The 22,509-nt window shown below is 37.1% G+C and overlaps 2 protein-coding genes across 4 annotated transcripts in view; both read left to right on the top strand.

Moving 5' to 3' along the window:
• The window catches only part of CDH20 (cadherin 20), a 228,446-nt gene that overhangs the window by 52,217 nt on the left and 153,720 nt on the right, over nt 1-22,509 (top strand). The gene's annotated exons all lie outside the window — the stretch shown is intronic.
• Nucleotides 1-22,509, top strand: part of LOC148131402 (uncharacterized) — a 51,256-nt gene that overhangs the window by 26,544 nt on the left and 2,203 nt on the right. Inside the window, 5 exon segments of the mRNA XM_087960063.1 lie at nt 16,989-17,078; nt 18,498-18,571; nt 20,218-20,398; nt 21,860-21,933; nt 22,178-22,457. Coding sequence (XP_087816189.1) covers nt 16,989-17,078; nt 18,498-18,571; nt 20,218-20,398; nt 21,860-21,933; nt 22,178-22,457 — 699 coding nt within the window.

Here is a 22,509-nt window from a genome sequence, read left to right on the forward strand (position 1 = left end):
TATGAGTGAGGCATGGCTTGCAGCATATGCACTCATTCTTAACTGACATCTATGAAGACCAATCTAACAAATAAAATTCAGTTAATTAACACATTTTTCATTATTAAAAATATACCTTGCCTATGATGCTGTATTATATGGCATTTTTTATGATGTTTATGTTTCATTGCAATGATTAGGGTTTTGTTTTTTTTAATTGTGGGTTAAAAATGCCTTCTAGGCATTCAGTTAATGTTCCTCTGCTGCATTTTAATGTATGATCTTTTCTACGAATAAAAGAAGCATGAATCAGCTTTTTATGAAATAATCGAAGCATGAATCAGCTTTTTATATAGTTTATTATTTATTTATTTATTTATTTGATTTATATTGCTACCTATTCGCCCGTGGTGACTCAAGACGGCTTACACAATGTAAAATCATATTTAAAACAAAAAAATAAAAATAAAAACAATAAGAACTAACAAAAAGAATCAAATAAATTAGTAAAGTACAATAGAACAAAATTTGGGGAAATGAAAAAAAAATCTGCTTTGTTAGGTTCTATGAAGTCCCTGAGCTACAGGCTCCTTTGTTGCTCTTCATACAGGGAATCTCAGATGACATTCATTTATACCATATTCCCATGTCCTGTCAGAGAATATGAAGCTTATTTGTTCCTTTTTCTCTCAAACCAGGAATCTCAGGTTGCCTCTTTCTTTCCCATTCATTCCTCATATGACTAATCATTTATCCACTGGAAGTTTATTTTGTAAATAAACGTTACTTAATATGAGTACTATTTATCATATTTAAATACATATTATTTAATATAGATACATATTATAAAATATATACATTAGAATTGGGCAGCCAATAAAGGAAATGTAGTACCACCACTGAATTCCATGGGAATTGACAAATCACCATCGGTCAATTTCAAAAGGCAGATTTACTTTGAACAGCTTGTATCTTGTGATGGTATTTTTGACCCCATCAAACAACATCTGCCTATCCCAGGTCCTTGGGAAAGGCTAGATAAAAGGACCAAATCCAATCTAAACATGGCTGACTGGGTGACCATGTATGTATATATGTATGTATGTTGGATGGGTGGATGAATGGATGGATGGACTGATTTTAGGTATACATGTTTCTATACATATCTATTCTACAGAACGGAAGAGTCAGAACTGAAGAAGCTTCTTGGATGAGAAGCAAAATGTCTTCAAGGAAAAAAAAAGTCCAGTTGCCTTTTGAAAAAGCACCTTTGGCACAACCATGACTTGGATGACTGAGAATCTCCATAGACATTTATCTATTCTACATGTTTGGTGTACATTGTGTTTTTTGGCGGTCAGCCCATAAAAAAGTAAAGATACTGTGCAAATGCAGACTTGCATGGTTTCTGTAAGATTTCCAGATCATATGTAAATGTGCTTTGGGACCTAGATGTATTTCTGCTCCCTAAATCTATTTCTCTACCACAAGAAAGATTGTCCAGCTACCACCAGGAGATGATCTTCTCAGGTGCATTTAATACATAGTCAATGAAACAAAATCCATATTAAAAACTAATCAATTGGAACAAACCTCCTAATCCAATTTCACCGGTGGAGAGTTCTTTAGTCTTCCTCGCTTATTTAGTCTGTACAGAAAGAATATAAGAAATAGAGAACTCTGCTAGAAGCAATCAGTAAATTGAGCAATAAATGGCCTGCTTCAAAATAGTTAAGCTTTAATATGCTCCAGTTGTAACTGTTTCAAACCTTGGAATTTGAAAATTAAATGGCTTAAACAATAAGGTACATTTAATCTTCATTGTTTGTTACCCCAGCTCCTTTTGTATTCCTTTACCTCCAACTAAATGAAACCCCAAGTGATTGAACTGACGGTGTGAATCCAGCCTGAAACATTCCCTCGCAAAGACTGCGCTTTTCATGGATGTTCAGCAGACTGCAGGCAATTCGTAGAGAGAAACATCTCTTTGCTTTGTCCAGACTTTTGGAGCAGTGTTTCTCAACCTCTGCCACAACCAGCATGATAGGTTGTTTGGCTCACGAAAGACAAGCATTGGCTAGTGATTGGAGGCATACTGGAAAATTAAGTACTCAGCATTTCCAATGAAGAAGGAAGAGACATCAATCTCTCTGTTATTCAGTCAGGAAGCATAAGCATTTCAATATGTGAACCTCACTTCTGTTTTTCCCAGTTTTAATATGCTCTTTCCATCTGGGTCTCATCAGCGCAGAGCAGACGGTGCTTTACATTACACTTGAAAAATACCCACCACTGGCTCATCTTGAGCATAAGGAGTTGTTATGTCGGGGATGCCAATGGCAATTGCTTATATAGTTAGTGCAGAGTGAATGGAGCACCCTGTAGCCTCGATCCCTTCAGCACTCATTATCAAATAAAAACTCCCTGGATAGGTCATAAATTTAGAGCAACTAACTATTGAGGTTGTTGATAATTTTATTAAAGATCTTTCAGGTTTCTCTAATAAGGATAAGGATTGTTTTTAAACTGATATAAATATGGTGTTCAATGAAATGTTGAAGTAGATTGTCAGACCCCCACCAAAATCCTTCTTTTCAAGTACCAGCTAATCATGACTTGCTTTGGGATACCATAAGCGGTTAAGAATTCAGGTGCAGTTTTCTTTCCCCATTTTTTTATTTTATTTCCTTTCTTTTCAACATTTTAAAATTCCAACATAAAAGCATGCATAATACTGTTCTTATTGGATTCTTTTGGGGAAGTAGGAATGAGAAGTATAACTTCTGAATTTGTAAAAATGTTTTCTTTGTAACCCAGGATTGCAGTTGCCTAATGGTCTTATGCTAGCTGCAATATTATCAACATTCAACACGTTTAGTATTAGCAATGAATGTCCAGTGGCCTGTCTGTATTCGTGTCAGAAGCACCTACAAAACTAACCGAAGGGTGCTTCTGGATTGAAAGTATTTGCCTGTGACAACTCTGTGGCTCAAGGGACACCCGATTGCCAAAAGTAATGCAATCTTCAAGGAAGTTCCTTTCATCAAGTGGCCTGATTGCTAACGTTTTAATTGTAAGCCTGGAAGTTCCTCATTTAAATCATAGTTGTCCCATAAATTCAGATAGAAGTGTCTTAATCTATTCTAGTCATTCTCAGCTTCAGTTATAGTTGACATAGTCTATCTTAACAGATTGTGGAATATATCACATCAAGGTAATACTTACGAATTTACCAGTGTACTCTGTTACAATATAATTAAATGTACAATATAGGTAAATCCTTTCATTTCCAGAAGTGACTGAATTTCCTAAGAAAAGAAACTAACTTATTAAAAATAATGTAATCTAGGAGCTGCATCATTCTCTCTTTTCCAAACCATGGCCCAACAGATTAAACATAATTGATGAAATCCACTATCTGTTTATTTGTTGTGCATTGCTCTGCAAGAATAGAATGAAAAACCTTATCTAAAATGGAGTTTACAATGAGAGATAAGAGCAAGCCAGCCTTTTCCAAATTAAACTTCTGCAATAAATATTTGAGAAATCACACAAAGCAGAGTTAAAAGCATTGCATTTTTGTTATTCCTGGTAAAATTTATCCAGTTTGTATTTGGTAATTAGCTATGTTAATAATGTAATGCCGCTGGGAATAAGTAGTATTTCTTCCAATGAAATTTCCATTAAAATCAAAGTCAAAGATCCATTTCAGGCAGGGCAAACTGCAAAACAGTGGGTTCTTGATTCCATCTATGTGGCATGGAAGGAGCTGAGGTTTCATGCCATACAAGCTGCAACATATAACAGCTATGTTTCCCCAATAGCCTTTTCTAGATGCTTCCACCTTTGCAGTAGAGGAAATAGAGAATGGAACGTTTATGCACTTTTTAGACTCATCATTTTGACCCAGTATAATGTGTGTATAGAAAAGTATTTGATTTATAAGCAAGAGCTAAAATGTAATGCAAAAAAAAGCCTAAAAATTCAGACAGCATCTTCTGAATTTCATATGTTTAGTTCTGTCAGGTCAAATTCCTTTTGAGAAAGTTGAGCAAAAGAATTTGAAACAGATCAAGGCAGTTCTCAGTGGATTGTAGAAAGCTCACCAGTAACACTAAAGCAAATAGAAACATGAGGCAGGTAAGATTTTTGAAAGACTTCGTAAAATTTACTTGGAGTCTTGCAGGTGAACACCATTGTGTTCTTCATCAGAATTGAGATGCTGGCTTTATCTGCTTTCTATCAGCCAGTAGACCCTGGCAATAAGCAAAGAGCTTCTGAAAGATTGTCTGCTGTAGCCTGTGAAGGCAAAGAATCTCTGTCAGGAACAGTAATACATGTGGACAAGCACATTAATTTTAGATTATTCCTTCTGACAAGGCTGTTGATCTGCAGGTTTGTTGCAACTGTTAGTTTAGGCAGCCACAGAAGAAAGCTAGAGGCATTAGCAAAATTCAATAGGGGTTTTGGGGAGCAGAGGTAGGCTGGAAAGACGCATAAATATCCTATGAAAGGTCTTAAATATGTCTAGAATTCAGCTTTGTGCCAAGATGAGAAATGAAAGAGAAAAATGTTTCAAGGTCTAACACTATAGAAAAGAAAACTATGGCAATTTTTAAAATGAGAAATCCAGAAAGGCGATGTAGTGTTCTATTTTTAAAGTGAATGAACTATAATTTAACAGATTGGGATGTGTTGGAACTAAGGTTCATGGGGAAAGTAGAACAGTATAGTATGCATCCACATACCTTTGCTACAAAAACAGCAGCAACAACTCTCTATATAGTCAAAGATTTATTTATTTTATTTATTTTATTTTATTTTATTTGGTTTGTCAATTGCTTACAAGATAATAGGTATAAGTAAAAACATAGTTATGAATACATGGATACATATAAGAAAAATAAAAGAAACAATAGGACAGGGACGGTAGGCACGTTGGTGTGCTTATGCACGCCCCCTATAGACCTCTTGGGAAAGGGGTGAGGTCAATAGTAGAAAGTCTAAGGTTAAAGTTTTTGGGGTTTGGGGAAGAAACCACAGAGTCAGGTAGAGTATTCCAGACATTGATCACTCTGTTGCTGAAGTCGTATTTCCTGCAATCAAGTTTGGTACGATTAACCTTGAGTTTGTATCTATTGTTTGCTCTTGAGTTGTTATGGTTGAAGCTGAAGTATTCATTGACAGGTAGGACATTGCAATGTATGATTTTATATACTAGGCGGCGTAGTTCTAGGTTTTCTAGGTCTAGAATTTCAAGTCTGGTGGAATAAGGTATTCTGCAACGAGTAGAGGAGTGGAGAACTCTTCTTGTGAAATATTTCTGGACTTTCTCAACTGTGTTAATATCAGATACATAATGTGGGTTCCAGACTGATGAGCTGTATTCGAGTATTAGTCTAGCAAATGTTTTGTATGCTCTAGTTAGTAGTGTAATATTACCAGAGAAAAAGCTACGTAAGATTAAGTTAACCACTCTTAACACCTTTTTGGCTATGTAGTTACAGTGGGCTCTAGCACTTAGATCATTAGAGATGAGTACTCCAAGATCCTTGACAGAGTTTGGATCATCAACAAGGTCTTGACTATTCAGCCTGTATTTTATTTTCTGATTTTTTTTGCCAATATGTAAGACAGAGCGTTTATTTGTTGAGATTTGAAGTTGCCATTTGATTGACCATTCTGATACATAGTCGAGGTCTTTTTGAAGACTAGCAGTATTGTCTGTGGTGTTGAATAGCTTTACATCATCAGCGAAGAGAATGCAGTTGCTCTTAATATGATCACAGAGGTCATTTATATAGCGTATGAAGAGAGTTGGTCAAATACAAATATAATGATTTAAATTAAAATGAATGAAATAAAATAGAATTAAGAAGAATGAAAAGCGGTGAGAAGTTATATAGAAGATATAGAATGGTATATAAGATGAGCACGAATTTAATTGAAGTCCATATAAAGAGAGGTAATCTGGGGCCAAACTACTTTCTTAAAAGAAGTTTTATATTTTTGTGTTTTGTATGTTCACGTTTGTTTGAGAATTAATAAAGCCTCGGAGGAATGTTGGATGAGAATAATGGTAATTAAGTCAGAGAGAAATGTAGATGATGATTATAAACTGGATAAATATAGAAAATAATAATAATAATAATGAAATTGAATACGAAAAGAGAAATAATGAGAAATTTGCTAAGAGATATTGATATGTCCATATCGAAATGGTGTAAAACAGAATTATGCTGTATAAAATAATATTTTACTTGACTTGTAAAATTAATAATGGAAAGAGGTTTTATGTATTCAATGGTTAATGATGGTTTGTCTTTAAAATCAATAAAAAAAATTTCCAAAAAAAAAAAAAGAGAGAGTTGGTCCTAGAACACTGCCTTGGGGGACACCACTGTTGACAGTTACAGAATTTGATAGGACCCTCCCAATTTTGACCATTTGTTGTCTGTTTGACAGGAATGCTTCTATCCAGTTATGCAGGTGTCCAGAGATACCATAAGATTTTAGTTTTAGGAGTAGTTTGTCGTGTACCACTGAATCAAAGGCTTTACAGAAATCTATGTAGATTGCGTCTATTGCTTTGCCCTGATCGAATTGTGTAGTCCATATGTTTTTGCAGTGTAAGAGTTGCAGATTGCAGGATGTTTTTTTTCTGAAACCAAATTGTTTATTACAGAGTAGGTTGATCCATCTCAGCAAGGCAAATTGCAAAATGTGGATTCTTGATTCCATCTGTGTGGCATAGAAGGAGCTGAGATTTTCATGTCATACAAGCTGCAATACGGTTGTTTCCCTAACGAAGAAGAAATAACTGCATGATTCTTTAAATCCTGACCACTGTTTTGTATACTAGGATCAAATGAATTCAGTATAAATGCTTTATATTGAATCAGTGTACTAGTCAGTGTTGATGTACTCTTGTCCAAGGTCACAAACAAGTTCTAGCAATTCAGGAAACACTGAAGATTGAATTGGAGCATTTTATGTGCAAAGCATGTGCCTATAGCACCTTCACAAATGCATTTAAACCTTTAAATATAAATAGAACTTAGTTCTCATGCTAGTCTGCATCACATTCCTTTTTGGAAGTCTGAAGGACAAAGAGGACAGCCCTGCCATTCTCCTAAGCCTAATGCACAACTAAACTTTTGGATTTTGGGGGAAATAAGAAAATATTCAGCTTCTATCCCCTAAAGCTCAGTTAGTCAGTGTTTTATGGTAATTTGCTCCTATTCATGTCATTGGCCAGTTTCTTCTTGCTCATTTGTTTTGACAGTATTGTTAAAATATCTTTGGAAGTTTCTCAAATTTAAATATTGGTAGTATTTTTTTATTGGCCATCTACAAACATTTATGGAGCAGCAGTGTATTTGTTTATCAGCTCAATATTTGATCACAAATTCATTTTAATACCTTAATATGCAAATACTGTACATTTGTAACAAAATTGGTTCACATTTCAATTTGTTTCATTTCAAATATGCTTTATGCTTCAGCTCTTTCAGATCATAGTTTATCTAAAATATGGACATAGTTCCAAAATTAAATAGTCCTAAACATTTGGCCAATCTGTGCAAATAGCATGCAATGTTTGTTTTTCAAAAGCTGGTTCAAAATTTTTATTTATTTCCCTTTTTTGTTGTTGGTGCTTTTAGGATCCATGGCTCTAACTGACAAAGCCAGACTAGAATCCAAGGACAAAAAGGAAATCAAATTTAAAATGTTAATGATTGACATAATAAATAAAGGGGAGAATATTTTGAAAGTAAAGCAATAGGAAAGGAAATTACAGAAAGAAGATTTGGAGGGGTGGTGGTAAAACCAGATAACCAGAAAAAGAAATGGTGGGATGCAATAGAATAAGGAAGAATGAGTAAGAGAAAGGGTCCAAAAATGATAGAAAATAGAAGGCAAGCCAGGAAGAGAATAACTAACATAGTAAGGAGAGTAAGAGACGATGATTGAAGAAGGGAAGGATAAGGATGAATGGGTGTTTTATTAGTTAAGATATATAATTATTGATTTTGATAAATTTGGAATTAATACTTATCATATAATTATTATTAAGGATATATAAAATGATAATTAGAATAAAAACAATGATTAATATTTTAATTGGAATAAATATGAAAATAAGAATTTACTATAGGATTGTTATTTAAGATATATAATTGTTTAAGGAATATACAAGACAACCAATATGATAGTATGGGAAGGAAATGCCATGTGGAACCTGATGGAGAACATATATGTATATAGTATATGGTAATAGATAAAAATGATTATATTATTACTAGAATATATGATTTGTTAAATAAAAAAGATGGAAAGTATGATTTGTGTAATGTAATGAGATTAGAGAGGACAACTAAAAATATAATAGTGACAAAATTAACATTAAAAAGGGGATAAATACTGGATAATATAAATTAGGATGAATTTAGGAATGATTAATTGAATGATATAAATTGAAAAAAATTGCAAATATGATTACAGGAACATGTATTTTAAAAATGATATGAAGAGTATAGAGATTGATATAAAGTAACATATGAGAATATTGAATGAAAAAATTGGTAATAGGTAATAAAATGAAATCAGATAAGTTAATAGTTCGAATATATAATTATGGTCATGTTTGCTTTAAAATGTTGAAGACCTGGAACCACACTGTCACCCAAAGATATATTTAAAGAAATAAAAATAAAAAATGTATTGGGAAAAAAAAGATTGGATCCTGAACGCATTCTGATACTGAATATTATACTTTACAAGGATTTGAAAATAATGTAGAAAAGGTGCTTCAGAATGGGTGAGGAGTGCAAATATAGCCCCTCTGTATAATTCTTTTAAATCTTTGCCTGGGATCAGTGACTGCCACTGCTTGCAGTAAATGATTGGCTGCTTGAACGAGACTCAGACAGGTACTATGGTTGCACTTGTACACTCCAATGAATCTTTCTAGAATTAAATCTCAAGTATTATTTTATTTCATTTTTACTCATTATTCAAGGCAAGGAAAATGCAATTCAGGAAACTGTGAAAATTACATATCTCTTTAGTGGCCTTTCATTTATTTTTTTCATAATTGTACTCACAAAGTGCTGCTAGATTAGACTACTTTTGATATAGGTTAGCGTCAAAAACCTTCCACTAATGGGTTCCGTTGGATGTTCTATGAAAGTAAATTTTGTTCTCCTTGATTATTTTATAGAAGCTTGTTAGGGTTTGATGTGAAAATATCCCCTTCAATTTCAACAACATTCTCTTTTATATATCTGGAATGGCTTAAATATTTTGCTAGGAAGTGCATTAAACACTGACTTTAAATAGTTTTTAATCCAGTTAGAGTTTAAGCATTGTCATTCAGTCCATTAAGTCATTCACAGTATTTCCATCCAGTAAGACTCACTAGTATAGTCCAAGTTTAGAGTCCTTGCAATATCTTTATCAGCCGATAAAGATATCTTCTCCTCCTCCGGTTTCACTCTCCAGAGAAACAAACGCTGGATATTCAGCAAACAGTAGCAAACAATAACAGTTCAGTCACAGGCACTCACAGTCAGTAATCACAGTTAGTCGCAGCAGCACACAGTTACAGCCAGACAGTAACTCACAGCTTCTAATGCTTCCTTATATTGTAACTTCTAACCGCACCCTTAATCGGCTAATTGCCTGCTGCATTGTGCTTAAAGTGATAAGCACTTAAACCATGATATCTAAGTTTTATATATTTATTCACCCAAACCATATTTGGTATCAATGTTATACCTAACATACTCCCTTTTGGGTGAAATAAATATATAATACCTTACAATCTAATCCCATATTTTTCACAACTCTCTTGGTGCTTACTGGCACCTTGGGCTTTAGTAAAATTATCAGCTAAATTGTCCTCCGACATACAGTACTCTAGCTGAATCATCTTACTTCTTACAGATTGTCTCACGTTTAGGTATCTTAGATCTGTATGCTTGCTCCTTGTTTTTACTCCAATATTTGTGGCCATTTGAATTGCTGCCTGATTATCTTCATGTATAATTATAGGATAATCCACAGTTATACCTATATCAATTAACATTTGTTTATACATTATTAATTCTGTACATAACAGTGATAAACAGGAGAATTCTGCCTCCATAGTAGACAAACTTATATGCTGTTGTCTTATTGACTTCCAGCCTATTAATGTCTTACCCAGCATTATGGCTGTTCCTGAAGTCGACTTTCTAGTGTCTCTTTCTGATGCAAAGCTAGCATCTGCATAAGCACTCAGAATTAAATCACCCTTTGGTTCTAAATACAATGAATAATTCATTGTCTTTTTAAGATATCTTAATATCCTCTTAGCTGCATTCCAGTGTCTTTCACATGGTGCAGAATTGAATCTAGCCAACTGATTCACGCAGTACGATATATCTGGTCTAGACCAATTACTAATATAACTCAAACTACCAATTAAAGATTGATAAATCACCTTATCAAACTCAGGGCTTTGTTCATCAGTGTTGCTAAACTCCTGACTCATTGGAGTCTTAGCTGGCTTACAAAGCTCCATCTTGTAATCTTTTAGCAATTTGCTTATCTTATCTTCCTGAGATATCTTAAAACCTTTCCGTGTTTTCTTTATATTCAAACCGAGATACTTCTTTATCTCCCTAATTGCTTGATCTTTATTCTCTTTCCTAATGATGATATTATTTTATTTGCTTCATCATTAGTTTCAGTTATCAAAGCAATGTCATCTGTGAATAGTAATAATAATGATACTTTCCCATTTGTCTCCCTCTTAAACAGACATGGATCGGCTAAACCAGCTTTAAATCCTATATTGTCTAGTTCCTTTACAATATACTGGTTCCATTCATAGCCTGATTGTTTAAGACCATAGAGACTTTTCTTTAACAACCAACAATCATTATTATCCTTACTTTCACTTTTAATACCAACAGGTTTTTTCATATAAATAATATGTTTTAATGGGGCGTGCAAGTAAGCAGTTTCCACATCTAGATGGTTAACTATATAGTTTTTACTAGCTGCCCACACTAAAGCTGCCCTCAAGGTTGCTGCCTTAAGACTAGGTGCAAACACCTCATCATAGTCATTAGCATTCTGCCTAAAACCTTGGGCTACTAACCTTGCCTTATGGATTAAATTACCATCTTTATCTATTTTTACCTTAAATATCCATTTGCAGCCAATGGATTTCTTTCCTACAGGTAATTTGGCATTTTCATACACCTTCATATCATTTAATGAATTCAGTTCCTTATTCATTGCTGCATACCATTTTTCTTTTTCCTTATTAGGATACTTTTTAATTTCTTCAACAGAATTAGGAACTTCATTAATCTGGCACACTGTGTTAGCCTGGTACCTATCAGGCGGTCTAGATACACGTGTAGTTCTTCTGGGAATTACAGGGCTTACAGGAGGACTTTGTTGAACTACTACCTGTTCATCTTCCTCATCCTGTTCAGCTATTGAATCTGTTTCTTCCTTTATGGGCACTATTTCATCCTGTATTTGTCTCTTTACTTTATTTTTAAAGTTACAGGGATAACTAATGGGATTTCTATAGGATTCAACAATTACATCTTTATTGGGATCCTGTTCTAATTTCTCCCATCCTTCATGTTCTAGAAATTGGGCACTAGCACTACATAACACTTTAGATGTGCCTTTCTCCCAAAATCTATATGCCCTATGGTTTGCCTGATAACCAACGAAGAAAAATCTTTTAGCTCTATGTTGCCCTTTTTTTCTGAGTTGTGCAGGAATATGCACCCATGCTGGTGCACCAAATGTGTGCAGGTAACTTAGATCAGGTTTCCTGCCATGCCACCTGGTGAATGGTATTTCACCTGTTGTTGTATTAACAACGTTGTTCAATATGTTATTAGCACACATTGTAGCCTCCCCCCACAAAGAATCAGGTAATCCAGAATCATTTAACATTGTTCTAACCATTGCCTGTAGTGTTTGGCCTCTTCTTTCAATAAAAGCGTTATGTTCTGGCCTGTATGGAGCAGACTTCTTATGCTCTATTCCAGCTACCTTAAGTCTGTTCTGGAATTTGTTATTAATAAATTCCGTGCCATTATCTGTCACCAGGGTTATCAGTTGTCGTTTAGACTTTCTTTCAGCAAACCTAAGCCAATTGAAAAAATGTTGATATGTTTCAGTTTTGCTTTTCATTAAATAGCAAAACCCATATCTTGAATAATGGTCCATAATGCTCAGTATATATCTAGCACCCCCCATACTGGGTTTCTTTGGACCTATTATGTCTGCAAATACTACTTCTAAAGGTTCTTTTGTTTTGAAACCATTTAGCCTATTTGCAGGCAATACTTTGCTCTTATCTTCACAGCAAACATTACAACGCAAATATTTATCACAAGGTTTTAACCTTATTCCTTCAGATAACTCAACTGTACGTTTTAGCATTTTAAAATTTACATGCCCTAAACGCCTATGCAATAAATGGATACATTCTTCATGAGGCTTTATATTATTAAATACAGTTTGAGCCTCCCCTTTCTTACTATTATCTAAGACATATAATGTTCCATTTAAAGCTGCAGTTACCCTTTTGTTATCTTTTTCAATTATGCAATTATTATCCTTAAAAGTAATTACATAACCTAATTTATCTAATACCCTTACTGAAAGCAAATTAAACTTTAGTTGCGGTACATACAACATTTTTATATCCTGGTTTATGTACGGACAACGTGCAAAACCTTGACCTTTCGCTTTCAGGTTCCAGCCATTGGCAAGAGATATATGTTGAGAACTTGTAGACATTTTTATAAATTTTGTCTTATCTCTTGTGATGCAGTGGGATGCGCCACTGTCAACCACCCATAAATTATTCTTCACATCAGAGTTGCTAAACGTGGCTAGTTCAAATGCTTTCTTTGGCTTTTTACATTCTGGCTTTTTCTCTTTTTGCAGAATCTTGCCAAATGTCCTCTGCCTCCACAATTAAAACACTTTTTAATTGTGTATGCTGTCGAAGATAAATTCTCTTCTTCCAGGTGCTTTACTTTGCTTTGCTGGTTTCTTTCAAGCTTTGAAGATAATTTCTCTTCTTTCTTATCTTCTCTCAGCTCGTCACGCTCACGCCTTCTTCTGGCTTCTTCTAGTAGCCTGCCTGTAATCTCGGTTAATGAGAGGCTTTCTTTTGGCAATACCTCTAACGAAGTCACATAGTCATCATAGCTTTGATCTAATGAAGATAATATTATGTAGACTTTTTGCAGTTCATTAAATATAAGCTCTTTTTCTTGCAAATCTTGAAAAATGCTCTTCATACAGTTTAAATGAACTAACATATCTCCATTCCTCTGAAGATGCGTTGAAAAAGCTTCCGTGTAAGATTTATATGTGCTCCTACACTGTCCCGAACATAAATCTTCCTGAGGTTCTCCCAGCAGTTTGCAGCATTTTCTTCTCCACGAATATGAACAAGCTGCTGATCACAGAGAGTCAGTCCTATGATGCATAAAGCCTGCTCATTCTTCAGTTTAAAGTCTTGTAACTTTTCGTTATCATCATCATCAGCAGGATCCCATCTACTCACATCTGGTGGGTTTGCTATAATGTCCCACAATCCTTCTCTGCGTAGAAGTAAACTACATTTCATTGACCATGAAACATAGTTTGTTCCATCCAGCCTGGATATCATGGACAGTTGTGACAAATTTACTTGTGCCATTCCTCTTCAGATATTTTGACTATTTTAAACTAATTAAAACAGTTTGTTTTTACAGTAATGTGCAACTCACACCAACTCTCTCTGCTATATCCTGGTTAGTTAGACTATGCTGCTGGGCCCATAACCAATGTTAGGGATTGAGGATTAACCCTTAGCAGAGTATTGCAGCAGTAGTCAAGCCAGGCAGCCAAACGAGAGTGGAAGGGCCCCAGAGTATACACACACTGAACACAAACACTGTTTGTAGTTTAAATAGTTTTTAATCCAGTTAGAGTTTAAGCATTGTCATTCAGTCCATTAAGTCATTCACAGTATTTCCATCCAGTAAGACTCACTAGTATAGTCCAAGTTTAGAGTCCTTGCAATATCTTTATCAGCCGATAAAGATATCTTCTCCTCCTCCGGTTTCACTCTCCAGAGAAACAAACGCTGGATATTCAGCAAACAGTAGCAAACAATAACAGTTCAGTCACAGGCACTCACAGTCAGTAATCACAGTTAGTCGCAGCAGCACACAGTTACAGCCAGACAGTAACTCACAGCTTCTAATGCTTCCTTATATTGTAACTTCTAACCGCACCCTTAATCGGCTAATTGCCTGCTGCATTGTGCTTAAAGTGATAAGCACTTAAACCATGATATCTAAGTTTTATATATTTATTCACCCAAACCATATTTGGTATCAATGTTATACCTAACAAAGCTACTGCTAAATGCTTTATGTGAAAATATCCTTCAATTTCAACAACATTCTCTTTTATATATCTGGAATGCTTAAATATTTTGCTAGGAAGTGCATTAAAATGACTATTATAAATACTTCGAGGCTTTTTTCCTTCTAAATTTCTTCTCCATTTCAATATACATTAGTAATGATACGGCATTATTTTCATGGTTAGTTATAGCTTTTACTCCTACTTCCTGTGAATATTCACCAGTGTAGGTAGTCCTTGACCTACAACCACATTTGGGACAAGAATTTTGGTCACTAAGTGATGCACTTCTTAAACAATCCAGTCTGATTTTACAGTCTTTTTTTACCACCATTGTTAAGCAGTTCACACAGCTTCCTCAGTTGATACTGCTTATAGGAAACCAGTTGGGAAGGTCCCATATTTGCAATCACATAACCACAAGACATTGCAACCATTGTAACTGTGAACCAGTTGCCAACTGCCCAAATTCTAGTCATGTGACTATGAGGCTGATGCAACAATTGTGACTTAAACGACAGGTAATAAGTCACTTTTTCCAAAGTCACCTTAACTTTGAACCATTGTTAAGCTAACAGCCCTAAGTAGAGGACTACCTGTAGATATCAATTTTTTGGGGGGGGGATTTATATTCTCCATTGATACTATTGGGAGTCATGCAGGGTTGGTTAGAAGACAGACAGTTATTAAATATTTTAAAATATATGAATACATTTTATTTGATCACTGTGATTATTCCATCAAGATTCAAAGCTAACAGTTGTTCCTTCTTTTCAATGTCTTCTTTAAATGCAATGCCTAGCCAATTTGCTTTTGCTATTTGAAGTTCACAAACTTACTGAAAATCACAAAACTGTGTTTCACTTATTTTGGCCATGTTATGCAAGGGAATTCACTGGAGTAAGTAATTATACTTGGAAAAGTTAACCGTAAAAGGAAATGAGACCAACCAAAGGACATGATGGTTGGACACCATCAAGTTGACTCCAGCCAAAGTATAAAACAACTCAAAGTAGTGCAAGATTCGGACACAGCTGAATGGATAACATCATCAACAACAACATCTGAAGTTAGGTGGACTGTAGCATGTTGTGTGTTTTTGGAAAAAAATAGGAAAGGAAAGTTTTCAACATAAATGCATTTTTTCATGAGTCATAAGAATGATCCTGTTATTATAAACAAGCAGAAAACTGTTGTAAATAAGTTTTCAATGCAGTCCATTGAACAGGAAACAGCGCAACAGCTGATTGGCTGCCGCATCTGACAGCGCACTATATAAATAGTGCTGTCATACGCGATAAGCTGTCTCCTGTCAGCCGAATGTTAGCATGCGGTTTGACTTTTAAAACCCTGTTAGCTTGAAATAAAAGGGTTATTCTGAATTCTCTGGTTGTCTCTGTTATTCCCAACCTAATTTAACACTGGCGACGAGGATGGGATAGAGAACTGAAGACAACCAGCTGAATTTCAGTTAGCTGAAGTCACTCAGAGCTGTTGATTGCTGAAATGGCAAAGGGACTCTCCTTTGCCCTGTATCAGCTGGGAGCTGATACATGGGAATCTTACCTTGACAGGTTCAAATGCTTTATAAGGTCTAACGATCTACGTGACATATCAGTGAAGCGAAAGAAGGCATTTCTCCAGAATAGTTTCGACAGGATCCATGCATGGCATATATTCAGCTCTGTTCGGCTATAGACTGAATAGAAAAACTGAAGACACACACCTTCCGGGCCACCGTCTGCAGTTCTTCTATTCAGTCTCAGCGGAGATAGACTTTTATTATCTTGCTCCTCTATACTTTATTCATAGAGGGGTGTTTGTAGTATTTTTTTATTTAGATTTGTTATTTTGGACTAACCGCACAACAGTCCTTAAGGTATTAATAGCACCACAGGCTTTTCAAACAGCCTCGGTGCTTACTACGATCACAAGCCTCTATTCCATCAGCTTTACAAACAAATCCGGAGTTTGCAAAGATCGCTCCCAAAGACCTAGAAAAGGGATTTGGGAGCATCAAAGAGGCTCTTGTTGCTGGCTGGGCAGCCTGCCCGTATAAGGGAGCACTAAACAGTCCGAGTACAGAAGGCACTTCTATTCAATATAATGCCAAGCGTTTTTCGTGCCGAAAGCTGACAGATCGCTCAGACCGAAATTGGAAGGTTCCCTGAGCAAAAAGCCTGTCAGCCTGCCCAAATAAGGGAGCGCTGTCTACGCAGAGCTGTTGTGCCTGCCGCAACGAGGTTCCAGCAACGGTAAAGTCAACGCGGCAATGGTTAAAATTGGCAGGAGCACCATTTTGTAGAGGCGGCCATTTTCTAGTCAGTTCCAGTGTGCCTTACGATCCAAACTTTACTGCTCATAGTCGCTTAATCTTGAAAGATTCTGGTTATTGAGCTATTTAATTGTCTCAATTCGGCAGAATTCTGTCCTGAGGGGCAAAGCCTCAGAAAAAGACAAAAGGGTGTTTTCCTCAGCCTTTTACTCTTGACATGTTTTTAGTGACTTCCTTAAAGGATTTAAGACTAATTAATTGTTATTTCTATTTTTATTTGATATAGTCAGAGTACTGTTACGGTCATTTACAGGCATTATGGAGGAATCTTCCAACATGCTGTCTCCACAGCAGATCGCTTCCACTCAGCAGAATGGTAGGGGTAAAAGAACCTGTAAGACCAAAGGATCAGTACAGGATGCAGCTGACAAGATCAGGGCCAGAGCTAACAGGCTGAGCGTAGACTACATGATGTATTGGTAAAGCAAGTAGAAAAGAATTCAAAAGAACAAACAAATTCACTGCAATTAATTCCTCCTAAGGAGGATCACACAAGTCAGTCAATTCTTTCCCAAGTGAGATCATACATGGACAATTTGGGCCAAGTAGTTACAAACATACAGGATTCTGAAACGCCAGGGTGTTCTTACTGGAGTAATCCTGTACCCATGGCTCATCCTTTACCTAGACCAGTGCAAATGCAACACACTGAAACAGGAGGGCAATTAATGCCACTGGTGGTTCAGCAGTGGGGGGACTTCAGACAAACATTCCAATTCAAGCAGAGTCCAGAGTAGATCCCTCCAACCATAGGAAACATTCCCACTTCCTAGGCAGACTCTTATGACTAGAACGTGTTCTCCTGCTACATCAAAGGACAAACAATCCGATTATCCAGTAGAGGAAGGAGAAATAGAATCTCTTTCTGAAGAGGAGACAGAACCAGATATATTAGATACCAAAGGCCTGTTCAAACCACTTTTTTTAAAGCATTATTAGCCAAGGCCAAGAGCGCAACCGGCCTTGAATTGAACAAAGAGACACCTTGTGTTACCCACAAAACGGGGCAGTGAAGCTCTTTTCATGGATTCAAAAGTGGAAATGGAAGTTATCCCTTCCTATGAAATATTCTTTAATATGGTACAGAGACAGTTAGATGTCCCCGGTTCGGGTCTCGGGGTAACGGGCTTTGACAAAAAAATTTACAATATAGACACACCATTGGCAGCAACTTTGCAGCTATCCAAGGTTGATGACCCAGTTCTAGCTTTAGCATCTTCTTCAACTACTCTCAAGTGATGAAGATGATGTCCTAAAAGGAGAAGACAAAAAAAGGCTGATTTAATGTGATGAAAGACACACCAGGCAGTTGCATGGGAGGTCAAAACTGCCACAGCAGCATCCTTTTTCACTAGGGCCACAGTGATATGGCTAAGACAAATGCAGCAGCAGGTACCAACAGACAAGAGCCCACTTAGACTTTAACAGAGTTATAGCTGCATCAGAATATATGGCAGACGCAACTTTAAACTCTGTCAAATTCGCCTCACAGGCCATGTCTTCGGCGGTTGTTGCATGCAAGTTACTCTGGCTCAGGTATTGGCAGGCTGATACCAAGAAGAAATGGAAGCTGGCATCCGTGCTGTACAAAGGTGGAAAGCTATTTGGGGCACCCTTAGATCCCATTCTCATTGAATCACAGGATAAATGTAAGATACTGCCGTCAAGTCTTAAAGAAAGCAGACAACAAATTTTCACCCTATTACAGATGCTCTTTTCATGCACCTTTCTACAGGTCTACCAGCCAAAGAAGTCAAGCACTTTGGCCAGAGGCAACATTTTCAACAGGCTCAAGGCAACAACTACAAGGCAAGATCCCAACCACAGACTAAATGGCTGTTCCATGGTTCATCAAACAGGCTGTTCCGAAAATACAAATAGGCACTTGGAAATTCCTGTTGGTGGTAGATGCAAAGTTTTGCAGACCAATGGGAGGAAACAACCTCGGATCTTTGGGTCAGACAGACAACAAGGGAAGGTCTTGCACTTGAATTTTGAGCCAGGCCCCTGAGATTTTTTATCAGGTGTCCGGTATCTTCAAACTTAAACAAAAGGAGACAGATGGAGGAGGCAGTTCAGCACCTCCTAACAATCCAAGCTGTGGAAGCAGTCCCAGAGGAGCAACAGGACCAAGGCTTCTATTCTATGTTATTTCTTGTTCCCAAATCATCAGGAGGATGGAGGGCTATTTTAAACCTAAAAAGACTAAACTCTTTTGTTATTTATCGTAGGTTCAAGATGCACATGCTTCAATCTATTTTGAAGAACATGCGATATGGAGACTATATAGTTTCAATTGACCTTACTGAAGTGTATTTGCATATTCCAATCTTACCTGACCACCACAAGTATTTAAGATTTTGTTACACCGGTCAACATTTTCAGTATAGAGCACTCCCGTTTGGGTTGGCATCTGCACCCAGAGCATTTACCAAAATCCTGGCAGCTGTAACAGCTCATCTTAGAATTGTTCCAATTAGGATACTGGCCTCCATGGACGATATCTTAATACAATCAGTCTCCCACAAGTTAGCTATTAGAGACTTAACCATCACCCTACAAACCTTACAATCTCATGGATTTTTGGTTAATCAGGAAAAGAGTCATTTTGAACCATCTACCAAACTTTTACATTTAGGGGCAATAATAGATACTGAATTAGATTTAGTTTTCCTCTCTCAACAAAGAAGAGAGAACATTAAAACATTAGCAGCCCATTTCTATTTCATAAGAAGGGCATCCCCAGCCCAAATGTCAAAATTACTAGGCAAAATGATATCCTGACTTGCTATAGTGCCATGGGCACAACTGCATTCTTGTGAATTGCAGTGGTTCTTATTACCTTTTCAGAGATCCATGAAAGGTACCTCTCCCATCCGAGCCAGATTGCCAACTAAGGTATTAATATCCTTGCTTTGGTGGACCACTTCAGCATTAGATAAAGGATGCTCCTTTAAAGACAGGGAGTTTACAACAATAACTACCGATGCTAGTCTCTCTGGATGGGGGCCCATTGTCGAGACAAGGTAGCACAGGGCATTTGGAATGCTAATGATCTCAAGCATAATATCAATTGGTTTAGAATTAAGAGGAGTTCACCTAGCTCTCAAGGAATTTGAGGCAATAATCAGGGGACAAGATGTGTTAATCCTAACAGACAATGTGGCCACTAAGGTGCACATTAATCGTCAGGGAGGAACACAGTCAAAGTCATTACAAAAAGAAGCTTCCTGTCTCTGCAAATGGGCAGAGAAAAAATTGCTCTCAATCAAAGCTGAACATATTTTAGGGACACAAAATGTCAGGGCAGATTGGCTAAGCATATCTACAATAGATCAGGCAGAGTGGACTTTGCATCTACTTCTTTTTCAAGAAATTTCCAACAGATTTGGTCACCCAGTATTGGATTTGTTTGCATCTATATCAAATCATCAACTGCCTCGTTTCTTCTCCAGGTTCCCATCCCGGGGAGCAGAGGGAGTGAATGCCCTTCGCTGTCAGTGGCCAAGGGGGCTCCTTTATGCCTTCCCTCCATTACCTCTCACCTCTGCAGTCATCAGGAAGACCTTACAGCAGAAAGCAGAGATTCTCCTTGTGGCACCGTATTGGCCCAGGAGGCCATGGTTTGCGGACTTGGTCAGTTGTCAGTGTCATGTCCATGGAGGATTCCTCCCGAAAGGGTGTCTCTCAGCCAGGGGCCAATTCAACATCCAGAGCCTCGATGGCTTCACTTGGCTGCCTGGCACTTGAGAGGAGACTGTTAAAAAGGTGGATCTTTCCACTCAGGTTATTAACACTATACAGGCAGATAGAAGACAATCCACTATTAGGATTTATGAGACTACTTGGAGAGTTTTCTGTAATTGGTTCAAGGATAAGGGTTCAGATCCTGGAGAGGCTTTGATCTCACAGGTTTTAGATTTTTTACAACTAGGATTGGACAAGGGTCTTGCCCCAGCAACTCTCCGTAGACAGGTTGCAGCGCTCTCATTGGTAATTTCATGTACAAGTTCGGATTTATTGTCACAAAATCCTTTAATTCAGCGTTTTCCTAAAGGGACAGCAAATTTAAGACCAGAGGTCATTCATAGATTTCTATCATGGGACCTTCCAAGGTACTGCAAGCTCTTACGCTTTCACCTTTTGAGCCTTTGAGAACTGTCAGCCTACATATAAAGTCATATAAAGTAATTTTTCTAGTGGCAATTATGTCTGCCAGAAGGATATCTGAGCTTGCAGCTCTATCAATAAGACCTGATCTCTGTATTTTTCACACTAATGGAGTTGTTTTAAGATTAGATTCTACCTTTATACCAAAGGTCAATTCTCATTTTCATAGGGTGCAAGAAATCATTTTACAAATTTTTGTCCAAATTCATCTCACCCTAGAGAGAAACTTTGGCATTCCTTAGATGTAAGGAGAGCTCTCCATATTTACATAAAAAGGACAGCTTCCTTTAGAAAGATGGAAGCAATGTTTATTTCTTATCATCAGAACTAATTAGGACAAAGGGTTTAGTTTTCTTCCATAGGCAGATGGATTAGAGCAATCGTTGCTAACATTTACAAAGCACAGGGGGTTACCTGTCCCATCTCGCATCACGGCTCACTCAACACGTAGTGCGGCCACTACAGCATCTTGGAGTACTCAGACTTGAGTGGAAGAAATATGTAAGGTGGCGACTTGGTCCACTCCTTCACCATTTGTTAGACATTATAAGCTTGATTCTTTTGCTTCCGCGGAAGCAGCATTTGGAAGGAGAGTACTTCAAAAGGTATTGCCAGAAGATCAGAGTCATTAGGGCCATTGCTTTGGTATGTCCCATGCATGGATCCTGTTGAAACCATTCTGGAAAAGAGCATTGGTAGACTTACCTGAGAATGCGCCTTCTCAGATGGTGTAGACAGGACCCAGACCTGCCCAATTTATTATGTTTCTGGCAATCATGCTGGGTATTGGACTAAAATTTAAGTTATTACTAATCATGAATGATATACAAAGATGGGACTCTTGCAGCATATAAAAGAAAGCCTCGACTTCATTCACAGCTGGAGACAGTGGCCCAGAAAAGGTGTGTCTTCAGTTTTTCTGTTCAGTCTATATCCGAACAGAGCTGAATACATCCCATGCTTGGATCCTGTCTACACCTTCTGAGAAGGCGCATTCTCAGGTAAGTCTACCAATGCTCCTTTTCTTAAGTTTTTGCAGCGCTGAAGTATTTGACATGGCCACTGCGCTCCTATCACCTCAGACGGTCCACAATGTTGCTTGTGACACCAGTTTGACAGTTTTAGGGAACGCACTACATGCCAAAACCATCCAGAATAGCCCATAGACACACTTTCCATAGGCGGTATCAAGGTGAGGGTGAGACTATAAGTAAATATATGGCCGTGTTAAGGAAATCTGCTCAGCATTGTGGTTTCCAAGATTTAGATGATCAATTGGTGTATGGTGTTAGAAATCTCCGCCTCCAGAGATGTTTATTAGCCAGGCCAGACTTACAGCAAGCTATAGATGAAGCTCTGGCAGCTGAACTTTCAACCCAATCTGCAGAGATTCAGGGAACAGGTGAAGCAACAGCACCCAGAGGAAATCAGTCAGTCCATTTGGAGCAGACTGATTTAGAAGAAGATATAGATCCTGAACAGGATATCTACCGCCTCAGAACACCCAAAACAAAAGGCTTGTCAGGTGAGAGAAGACCACACCAAACAAAACTTATTTGCATAGGTTGTGGAGGTAA

This window comes from Notechis scutatus, chromosome 3 (genome assembly GCF_049901735.1).
Source record: "Notechis scutatus isolate UNSWTSFEM ecotype Mainland chromosome 3, rNotScu1.2, whole genome shotgun sequence".
NCBI classification, from domain to species: domain Eukaryota; kingdom Metazoa; phylum Chordata; class Lepidosauria; order Squamata; family Elapidae; genus Notechis; species Notechis scutatus.